General features: G+C 43.1%; 2 protein-coding genes across 2 annotated transcripts in view; both read right to left on the bottom strand.

Annotated features, from left to right (window-relative positions):
* The window catches only part of NOXRED1 (NADP dependent oxidoreductase domain containing 1), a 39,468-nt gene extending 36,257 nt beyond the window's left edge, over window positions 1-3,211 (bottom strand). The window contains exon 1 of the mRNA XM_017528538.2: window positions 2,744-3,211. Within this exon, the coding sequence (XP_017384027.2) occupies window positions 2,744-2,898 (155 nt within the window). The 5' untranslated portion in view covers window positions 2,899-3,211. The remainder of the gene's footprint in view (window positions 1-2,743) is intronic.
* A 4,271-nt stretch (window positions 3,212-7,482) lies between these two features.
* VIPAS39 (VPS33B interacting protein, apical-basolateral polarity regulator, spe-39 homolog) overlaps window positions 7,483-11,470 on the bottom strand; it is a 35,580-nt gene continuing 31,592 nt past the window's right edge. The window contains 4 exon segments of the mRNA XM_017528539.2: window positions 7,483-8,443; window positions 9,432-9,536; window positions 10,060-10,149; window positions 10,735-10,821. Of these exon segments, the coding sequence (XP_017384028.1) occupies window positions 8,423-8,443; window positions 9,432-9,536; window positions 10,060-10,149; window positions 10,735-10,821 (303 nt within the window). The 3' untranslated portion in view covers window positions 7,483-8,422.

Genomic DNA, 11,470 nt, shown 5'->3' with positions numbered 1-11,470 from the left:
AAACTGACACAAGAGCCGAAAATCAAACACCGCATGTTCTCACTCATAGGTGGGTGTTGAACAATGAGAACACATGGACACAGGGAGGGGAGCCACTACACACTGGGGTCTGTTGGGGGGAAATAGGGGAGGGACAGCGGGGGGTGGGGAGTTGCAGAGAGATAGCATGGGGAGAAATGCCAGATATAGGTGAAAGGGAGGAAGGCAGCAAATCACACTGCCATGTGTGTACCTATGCAACAATCTTGCATGTTCTTCACATGTACCCCAAAACCTAAAATGCAATTAAAAAAAAAATTAAAAAAAGAAAAACGATGAGTTTGTGTCCTTTGTAGGGACATGGATGAACCTGGAAACCATCATTCTCAGCAGACTGACACAAGAACAGAAAATTAAACACCTCATGTTCTCACTTATAGGTGGGTGTTGAACAATGAGAACACATGGACACAGGGAGAGGAGCATCACATACTGAGGTCTGTCGGGGGCGGCTAGGGGAAGGAGAGTGGGGGGTGGGAAGTTGGGGAGGGATAACATGGGGAAAAATGCCAGATATAGGTGATGTGGAGGAAGGCAGCAAAACACATTGCCATGTATGTACCTATGTAAGAATCCTGCATGTTCTTCACATGTACCCCAAAACCTAAAACACAATAAATTATATATATATATTAAAAAAAAAAAAAGATTACTACTTTGGATTATTTGCTGGGTAACTCAGAGCTATTTCTTTAGGGCTGGTTTCTGCAGTAGTTTGTTCCTGTGGTTGAAGAACACTGCCTTTTTATTTTTTGGTGGAATTTGGGCATTTGAAAGAAGTCAAGCCTCTCCCAATCTTTACAGACTGGCACTATATGGGGGAAGATCTTTCCCAATCAGACCAGCTAGAGATTCTGGGACCTGTCAAATCTTTCCAGTAATGTGTCTTCTCTGGTCTTGTGTTTAGAATTTCCCAATTAAATAGTTTTGCCTGTTTCTATTGCAGGGGCTCCTAGTCTCTTCCTCACTCTGGTATCTATCTGCAGTACTGCAGGTTCTCCGTACTGCAACAAGCCACTGAGTGTTCCTTTGTTTTCATCCAAAATGTGTTGGGTCCTCCGTGCTCCAAGTCATGTGAGACAAAAACCAATCCCTTAGGCAGCCCCCAAAAAGGTAAAACAGCTGACAAACATGCCATTTTTCTTCTACCCTCCAAGGGAGAAGCCACAATTTCGGCATTTTCTCATGATCACCTGAGGCTGGCTAGAAGAAAGGGTGAACTACAATGGCTTTTCTTACCCCTGTAAATGCAGCTGTTCTTAGATTTGTACCTGCCGGGGCACTACACTTTCTTAAGTGCTGAGAGTTTTCATAGATGTTTTTTGGGCCATATATTGTTGTTAAGTTAGCGTCTCAAGGTTACAAAGTCTGGGGCTTCCTATTTCTTCATCTTACTGATACTCTGAGACAGCTATCAATTTTTATTGCTATTTGGTGAGTGCATTCCTTTCCTACAGTCTGCCTACTCTTTCTAGTTTGCTATTTCAAATCTGCAGACTTAAAAAACCAGATAAGTTGGCTTTTTAAGAATGTTATGACTTATAAAAGTAAATGTTTTATAAAAACAAAACAGTGTTCATTCTGGGTACAGATTTAAAAAACAAAAACAAAAAACCAGAACAGAACTGAGAAACTAAGGATGAAGATTTCAGACCACTATTTCCAGAGGTTCACTTACTGTTGGTGCTGGTGTTTCCTTGGCCCATGATTAACAAAGTCAGACTTCTGAATACATAAGGTATACTTTCATTGCTATATGACGGCCTTATATTTGTTCTGTATTTCTATAAAAACCAGTGTCTTAAAGCTCTGGATTTTTGGTTCTACGCAACACAAGTGACACTCTATTTATGCCTTCTATCCTGGTTGAAACACCACTTTCTCTTAGTGCCTGATCCTTCCAAATATAAAAGGCCACCTGCAAGTTTCATATATTTTTTTCTCACCAGTCATAGTGAGTACCGCCAAAAGATTTATCCATCCTTATCAGTAAGCCAGTCAGTAAATTCACTGAGCAGGCTGCCTCCTTGAGTATATGCCGTATCTGTAAACATGTTCAATTCAGATCTGGTCCCACTATCCAAGAATCAATCTAGCTTCAGAGAAAAACTAAGTAGAGTGAGGAAGTAACACATGCTCCCAGAGTGACCTGGAGTTGCAGAATTCAGGAGCCTAATTATAGGCTTCACACACATTTCCTATTTAAGTGTCTGAGGCCATATGGTAGAAAGACATCAGAATTAAGACTGGACTGAGCTTTCCTGCAAATCAATATTCCTGGTTTCAAGCAAGACATTGGCACAGGGCCTGTGAAGTCCCAGGTAGCCTTCCTGTAAGGGAGCATTCCACTATTACCTCAACCCCAAAAGAAAGAACTGATTCCATTTGCATTCCTTGTCAATAGATAAGGAATGGTTAGACATTAGCAACTGTGGAGGGCAAGCTAGTGGTCATGATAAGTAAGTGAATGGATGAATAAATGATCATTTAATCAATCCATCCACTAAAAGGTAACTACAGCTAGGGGACCCTGGTATGTATTTTCCTGTCCTTTTAGACCAGGAGTCATTGACTCTAGGTTGGAAAAGGTAGGATGACAATCTCCCAGCCAAACTTACCCTCTAATATAAAAAAATTTTAAGACATTTGAATTCTTAGCAGTGAGATTCTTGTCCATCTTCCTGAATTTGGATACTCAGCTTACCTCAAATTATATAACAGTTTGCAGAAGAAGGTTGCATGGGCACAAGCCTCGATCATCAGTCCCCGAGAACGGCCCTGCAAATACAGCCAGATGCGATCTTCCTCTGGAACCCCATACTCAAACTGCAGGGACGCAAGGTCCTTGAGCATGTCCATTTCCAAGCCACTATTTCCTGCAGTGATAGATACTAATTAATTTGGCTCCCTGTCCTGGTAGAAGAGGGGTCTGTGTAGGAGGTAGTATGATGGTGTGTGTGCCCAGCTCACAAGCACTCATGATGGTGGACTTCAGCACCTCTCCACTCCCAGATTCTGAACTCGGAATTCACCTCTCTTGAATTCACACTCTAGAGTGTGTTTGAGGATTCCCAATCACTGGCTGCCCATGAATCCTGGACTCTTGAAACATCTGTACAAAAACCCAAAATACTGTTTCTCCACGCAGGCTACAGGCACTGTTTTCAGCAGCTGAATTTACAGCAGTTGAATTTTTTTATTTTTTTTGAGACGGAGTTTCGCTCTTGTTACCCACGCTGGAGTGCAGTGGCACCATCTCAGCTCACTGCACCCTCCGCCTCCTGGGTTCAAGCAATTCTCCTGCCTCAGCCTCCCGAGTAGCTGGGACTACAGGCGTGCACAACCATGCCCAGCTAATTTTTGTATTTTTAGTAAGGATGGGGTTTCACCATGTTGACCAGGATGGTCTCGATCTCTTGACCTCCTGATCCACCCTCCTCAGCCTCTCAAAGTGCTGGGATTACAGGCGTGAGCCACCGCGCCCAGCCAACGCAGTTGAATTTTACAGGTGTTCTTGGGCCAGGACATTTTCCTTCCATTCCCTCCTGGGTTTTGGAAATAGGACTGAACACATAAAATCACATTTCAAAGAAATTCTTCCCTTTCACTAAACTCTGTTATCCACAAGGTAGAAAAGAACCCAAACTAAGTATCGCTGTCCCCTGTCTAGGGCAGGACATCTAGATTTTACAAACTAAACTCAAAGTCATATAAACCCATCAATATATATCTATCACCAACAGAGAAGACTGGCTCTGCTCCTCAGTACTTCTGTCCTGGAAGGCAAGAACTACATATCCAAGGAGAATTACCCAAGACACTTGTCATTATGACTCCTTAACTACCAGATTATGGTCTTTGAGTCTTAAAGGGGCCAGCCCCACTTAGAGGTTTTCCTGATTTGAATATGAGGACATGAGTTCCTTCTACTACTTCTAGGAGTACTACACTAGAGCAGTATGAGACTCTCCTTTTCCCAACAGAAGATTCTGGATTTCTAGTTTTTTTTTTTTTGGCAGACTGGAATGTCACAGATCTTAGCACTACTTGAGTTAGTTTACAACTCCTTTTTGTGTTCAAGAAACCAATAACATTTTTTCAGGTGAAATTCACATAACATAAAAGTAGCCATTTTAAAGTGAACAATTCATCAGTACATTCAGAGTGTTGTGCAACCACCTCTGTCTAGTTCCAAAATACTTTCATATTCCCAAAAGGAAAGCCCACACCCATTCAGCAATTACTGCCCATCCGTCCCCACCCTCAGCCTCTGGAACCACCAATCTGCTGTCTGTATGGATTTACCTATTCCAGATATTTTATATAAATGGGATCACACAATATGTGACCCTTTGTGTCTGGCTTCTCTGAACCCTTTTATAGGAAGGCTGTTACGTGACACAATCTCTTTAAAAGCAAAGTCTCAGCCAGGCGCAGTGACTCATGTCCGTAATCCCAGCACTTTGGGAGGCTGAGTCAGGTGGATCACTTGTGGTCAGGAGTTCGAGACGAGCCTGGCCAACATGGTGAAACCCTATCTCTACTAAAAATACAAAAATTAGCCAGGCGTGATGGCACATGCCTGTAATTTTGGCTACTAGGGAGGCTGAGGCAGGAGAATTGCTTGGACCTGGGAGGCAGAGGTTGGTTGCAGTGAGCCAGGATTGGTTCCAGCCTGGGCGACAGGGGAGACTCCGTCTCAAAAAATTAAAATAAAATAAAAAACAAAGTCTCTGCACTAGAAAGGAGGGGCATGGAAGTTCTCATCAAACCTAAGAAACACTTCCTTACACCAAAACCGTCAGTAGGTCATCCAAATGTTGCCAAGTAATACTTCCTGCTCCAAAGGAAAAAGAAGTTCCAAACCTCCTAGACTACTGTGGCCAATGCAGCATGAGTTGTACAGACATGAATTCTAGGCCTATCCTTTACTCATGCATTCTCGAAAGTGGGGATTCAGTTGCTACTGTTTTGTATTATGTCACCTTGCTAGGCTGAACTGCAATTTCCAGAATTCCATTCTCTATGTTTCTGGTTAAGATGGACCACTGGAGGGTTTTTTTTTTTTTTTTTTGAGACAGAGTCTCATTCTGTCACCAGGCTGAAGTGCAGTAGCACTATCTTGCCTCACTGCAATCTCTGCCTCACAGGTTCAAATGATTCTCCTGCCTCAGCCTCCCGAGTAGCTGGGACTACAGGCGGGCACCACACCCAGCTATTTATTTTTAGTAGAGATAAGGTTTTACCATTTTGGCCAGAATGGTCTTGATCTCTTGCCCTTGTGATCGGCCTGCCTTGACCTCCCAAAGTGCTGGCCACGCCCGGCCACCGAAGATATTTTTGTGCAAGATCAGGAGGGTGGAAATGAACAGCAACCAGCCTGTATTTCAGTGTGCGTAATAGGGGGAAGTACTTTCGTAGTTCACACACGTTGTTGTTTATCTGCTGGGTACTTTGCTGGTGTGGGGCAACAATTGGGCCTGTAACTGCTACATCTTCCCTGGTTTCTCCTTCAGTTGCCCACTCCTGGGCTGGGTGTTTTTCAGTTCCATGACAAAGGCCACTAACTTTTCCTGTGGGGCATCCACTTCATCAAGGTTGAAGGCTGTGAAAACTGACATGGGTTCCAGTCTCTTCTCATGCGTTCTAGCTTGTCCCTGCTTACTTACTTTATAACAATCTTCCCTTCTTCACAGCCTTCCCTATGGATTTCAAGCTCTACCACTGGACATGAAGACAATTACCTTAGACAGACCCTCCAGCTGCCATACTTGAGTAGAAGTACTCAAACAGAAAAGACAGGCTCTACTCCTCAGTACTTCTCATCCAATTTCTCTTTTCTGAGACGGAGTCTCACTCTGTCACCAGGTTGGAGTGCAGTGGCATGATGTTGGCTCACTGAAGCCTCCTCCTTGCAATTCTCCTGCTTCAGCCTCCCAAATAGCTGGGATTACAGGCATCTGCCGCCACGTTCAGCTAATTTTTGCATTTTTAGTAGAGATGGGGTTTCACCATGTTGGCCAGGATGATCTCAATCTCCTGACTTTGTGATCTGCCCGCCTCAGCCTCCCAAAGTGCTGGGATTACAGGCATGAGCCGCCGTGCCCAGCCTCATCCAATTTCCCTAACAAGTCAAAGAAAGGTCAAATTTCTCTAACAAAACTGCGTATATAGATTAGATAATGCATATATATGCTTAGTAGCTCTGTTTCTCTAAATGAACCCTAACCAATATAGTAGTTAATAAAGTAACCACTTAGTTTCAAGATGAACCAATAACTTTAGTACAATCTTGCAAATTAAGCTTTTGTTTTTTCAATAGCAAGAAGGGTGATCAAGAAAGGAACTAAATATGAGGTTACCTAGAATTACAAAATAGAGAAGCAAAAGGTGGAGTCCGATCCCCTTAAAGCAGAGTTTCTCAACACTGGCATTACTAACATTTGGGCAGGACAATTCTTTGTTGTGGGGCTGTCCTGCGCATTGTAGGATGCTTAGCAGCACCCTGACCTCTACCCACTGTATGCCAGTAGCACTGCCAGTGTGGCAACAAAAAGCAACTTCGGACATTGCCAAATGTCTCTTGAGGGGCAAAACTGCCTCCAGTTGAGAAGCATATTGCCTTAAAACATGGTATGTGCCTTTGTAGGAGCATCTTCTTTTCCTTCTGACTTCACCCATGCCACAGACACAGGAGCACAGAACTCTACAAAACGTTAGCTGGGCTTGATGCTATGTGCCTATGGTCCCAGCTAAGCTACTCAGGAAGCTGAAGCGGGAGGACTGCTTAAGCCCGGGATGTCAAGGCTGCAGTGAGCCATGATGGTGTCACTGCACTCCAGCCCAAGTGATGGAGCAAAACCCTGTCTATTTAAAAAAACAGGCCAGGTGTGGTGGTTCACGCCTGTAATCCCAGCACTTTGGGAGGCCAAGGTGGGCAGATCGCCTGAAGTCAAGAGTTTGAGACCAGCCTGGCCAATATGGTGAAACCCCATCTCTGGTAAAAATACAAAAATTAGCTGGATGTGGTGGCAGGTGCCTGTAATCCCAGCTACTGTGGAGGCTGAGGCAGGAGAATCACCTGAACCTGGGAGACAGAGGTTGCAGTGAGCCGAGATCGCGCCATTGCACTCCAACCTGGGTGACACAGCGAGACTACATCTCAAAAACAAACAAACAAACAAACTCTACAAAATTTCAGATTATCTAATGAGTCCAGAGAAAGAAAGGGACTCACCCAGCATCACATAACTAGTTAGTGGCAGAGCTGGAAAAAGTCAGGTCTTGTGTCTCCCACCACCGTGCTTTGCCATAGCACTGTTACTCTCTAACATGACATGTGCTGACAGGCTGCTGAATGCAGTCACGGAGAAGACTTGTAATGATCCTAAGATTCTGAGCAATTATTTCATCATTCTGCACTAAACCACCAGGAGTGGGAGAGAAGGCACCAAGGAAGAAATACCTTTATTAGGAGTCTAGGCATGTCAGAAAAACCCAGTTCAGTCACAGAGAAGAGAGGCAAATATTGGTACAGAGGAAGAATCCAAGTGTGAAAATAACACCTCCATCTAAATATCCTAACAGAAATGCTACTGAGTTTAGCCCGGGTGAAACTTCTGAAAGCTCCTAGTGAAATGAGATTTTTGCATAAAGAGAGAGCTCTCCAGCACTGCTGCATCTGAGCTTCGTATAAAGTTATGGGTCTGGGCTAGCAGTAGAGGAAGAGATAAAGGGGATGTCCCATCACCCAAGCAAAGTCATCTGTGTTCGAGTGAGAGAAGAGCCTTAGGTTTTTGGACAGAGTAAACTGAGGCAGCAGAGGGAAAATGGCTGAAGAAACACAATGTCTAGGCCATGTGTGGCACAGTGTGGGGGTGTCTGTGCAGTCTGGTGTGAGTGCATTTCCAGCAGGTCTTGGGAAACACTGGCATTCCTTCCTGAGGCCATTTTGGTTCCATTCTGACTTCATTCAGAGCAGAACTGCCAATGTCCAGCACCAAGTCCTGGATCATAATTAGCTGAGTTCAATGGAGTGGCCACCCTATGACACCTGCACCTCTTCCTTTCTGGAGCAGTCACTTTTCTCAGACCAAGTGAGATCTTACCCAGTAGGGGCCCAATCCAGAAATCACTCCCACCTTCATATGAGCACCAGGTGGAGAAAATCATTCTCATGAGTCAAAGCTTTAGATCTCAATCCTCAGATGATGTTTCTTGGACAGAAGATCAGTGTGACGTTATCTGTGTCAAGAGTAGCTGGCACTGCCTGTGGATAATGGGCCCAAGCGATGTGATGCCGTAACTCTCCCAAAGAAGAGCTCTCTATTTTCACAGGCAGGAAAGGAAGAAATGAGGCAGGTTTCAGGGTAGTTAATGCCACTTAATTCTTCCATCGAATTTGCTGTGGAAAGAGGAAACAATGAAGGTGAGTGATCAGTTTTCACTTATCCCTACAGCAAGGCAGAGAAAATGCAATAAAACAAGGCTTATAGCTAGATAATATAAGGAAAAGAAAAAGTAAAATCAGATTGGGAGGTGGGGGATGTTAAGAAATTTTTTTAAATATGTAGGGGAAAAAAATGAAAAAAAAATTTTTTTAATGTGGGGGAGTTCATTTATTCAAAGATGCATTAAACACTTATTTTGTATTGTACAAACCTAATTTTGGTCATTTGACCCTAAGTTAGGCCCCAAAATACCTAACAGGGAACTAAGTTTCACATGCTGTGCTCCCCAGAGAGCTAACATCTATTTCACCCACTTCTTATTTTCAATAGCTAGGTCCCATCCATCTCCATGAGATCATACAGTTTGGATACTCTGAATCTGCAACATGTTTTCATACTTCCAATATTTAATTTATTCTACCTGCTAGGTAGGAGAAATATTTGCAAATTCATGAGGGAAGGTCTAGAAAGCTACCCATTAAACTTTTTTTCTTTGAGATGGAGTTTCACTCTTGTTGCCCAGGCTGGAATGCAATGGCATGATCTCGGCTCACCGCAAACCTCTGCCTCCTGGGTTCAAACGATTTTCCTGCCTCAGCCTCCCAAGTAGCTGGGATTACAGGCATGCGCCACCATGCCCGGCTAATTTAACAATTATCAGAGCATTACAATTAAGTCTTAGCCTGAGACCCCCATATTACCCCCCTATCATACCACATCTCAGGAGTAATTTCTGCTATTCCTTTTTTCTTCTTTTTTCTTTTTTTGTGTAATTTCTGCTATTCAAAGCAGTGCTTATGACATTGTGGCCACAGGAGAGCCTTATATCCATGTGGCTTAGCCAACTGCAATCCTTCCAGATGTGGAGAACATACACTTGGTACTATTTTGTGAACTGTTTGTCTCCTGCGCCTGCTGGAGGGATACACTGTAGCTGCTCACCGAGCTGCTGAGAAGAGCGTCAATCTTTTCCTCCTCTACTGATCCTTTATCTACCTTACTCCGGTATGCTAGCAACTGTTGACGATCCTTCAGGTCTCGGCAGGTCTGTGTACCAAAACAAACAATACAAACTCCAATCAGCTTTCTGTACAAGGGTTCTTTCTGCCCAGGATGGCCTCAAACTCTTGGGCTCAAGCAATCCTCTCTCCTCAGGCTCCTGAGTAACTGGGACTACAGGTTGTGTGCCACTGTGCCCAGATGAGGGCTTATTTCTTTTTGTCATGATCTTTGACTCAAGGCTCAAGGAGAGGCTAAGAGGCTATAGTGGGATGACAGTGGGGTCCAATGCCCACAGAGCTCCACATTGGAGAGAAGACTACAGAGCTTATTTAGCTTGATTTAGTTCTATGAATTTTCCAAGTATGAAAGTTCACAAAAACACAGAGAAACCAGTCAGAGGGCTGGGAAAATAATACAGAGTGCTAGTCTCCAAACAAACTCTTGCCAGATTATTCTGTCCATCCAGTCAAAACCGATGGGAGCACCTCAGGATCTTGGACAGAGAATATTTTAATCCCTCCTCTCCACTGAGGATCTAACTGAGGACTCTCATTTCTTGGAGACTCACATCGATGACGACATCATGGCACTTGAACTTAGTGGCTAAGTTCAACTTTGTGTCCACATCTTCCACCAGATTGACATACTCCTGTAATATCTGTGGGAAGAGGTACTTCCGATTAATGAAATTCAAAGACCCATAAAGCACAGAGCTCTACAAGGTAGAAAAGTCCTGATGAAGGCAAAAGAATTCAATATCTAATGTTCATAACTCCCGTCACCAACCATAGGACTAGTTCTGCAATGGGAATGAGGTAATGCTACACGCTACTTCCATGCTGCCTCAGTAAGCAGGAAAGAGAACATTTCTTCTGATCCTACAGTCAGAGACACATGGCAGCAATGACAGTGCTCTAGATCTGATCCAGTGCTGTACCCATTGCTCCCTGAGTCCTTTCTCCATGAGTTCTCCTTTTCTATCATTTGAACAGTACATCAATATTCCACTTAGGCTAACACAGTAAATGCTACTGAGGGAGGATAGTTTGGAATTGTTTCTAAATGGGGAGAAGGGGAGAGAACTTCACTCCTTGGCCTTTTCTATTTTGAGGCCTACTCCAGGCATTGTGCTGCCTTTAAGGGAAAACAAGAGTAGATTGGGTCTCCCATCACTGACCAGTAAGAAGCTAAAAGTTAGGTCTCCTGGAATATCCTGTACCCAACTCTCTTTAGGAGCCATTACCTGCACAGGCGCATTGTTCTTGTGTAAAATTTCGACAACTCGATGGAAGCCAATGGGTGCTCTTTTCTTGGTATAACCCAGCCAGTTCTGAAAGAGGAAGAAGGGGTAGCAGCAGGTGGGCCAGACACACTCAACACATTCTATGTTTTACGATCAGACCAGAATAACATGGTGGGTGGGTGGGGATGCTGAGGGATACAGAAATAATGAGAAATGAATTTTTCAGAGAAATCAAGGGATTTGAGAGAGTGGAAATGAATCACGTTTGAAATAAGTTCTTAGCTCTATAGAAACTAATGCAGGGAAAAGTCTGTGAAATACTACTGAATGGGATGAGTAACTTACTTAAAATTTGTAGTATCAACTTATCAATGTAGAAAATAATTCCATCTTCCCTATCTTTATAAGCATAGATGTTTATTTGCAAATTCATGAGGCAAGGTCTGGAAAGCTACCCGTTAAACTTTTAACAGTGTTTGCCCTGAGAAAGGGGGTGAGATAGACATAGGCAGATAATAAAAAAGGAACTTCACTCTTTCTATATTTTAATACAAAGTTTGATTTTGACAGGCACGTATTGCTTTGTTAGTTAATGTAACTAATTAAATAATTAACAAATGGGGAAAAAAAGAAAATTTTCTTTTTTTTTTTTTTTTTTTTTTTTTTTTTTTTTTTTTTTTTTTTTTTTTTTTTTTTTTTTTTTTCTTTCTTTTTTTTTTTTTTTTTTTTTTTTTTT

This window comes from Cebus imitator, unplaced genomic scaffold, assembly GCF_001604975.1.
Source record: "Cebus imitator isolate Cc_AM_T3 unplaced genomic scaffold, Cebus_imitator-1.0 Scaffold54, whole genome shotgun sequence".
Taxonomy (NCBI): Eukaryota; Metazoa; Chordata; class Mammalia; order Primates; family Cebidae; genus Cebus; species Cebus imitator.
Note: the sequence above shows the minus strand (reverse complement) of the source record. Positions and strands in the feature narration are given on the sequence as shown.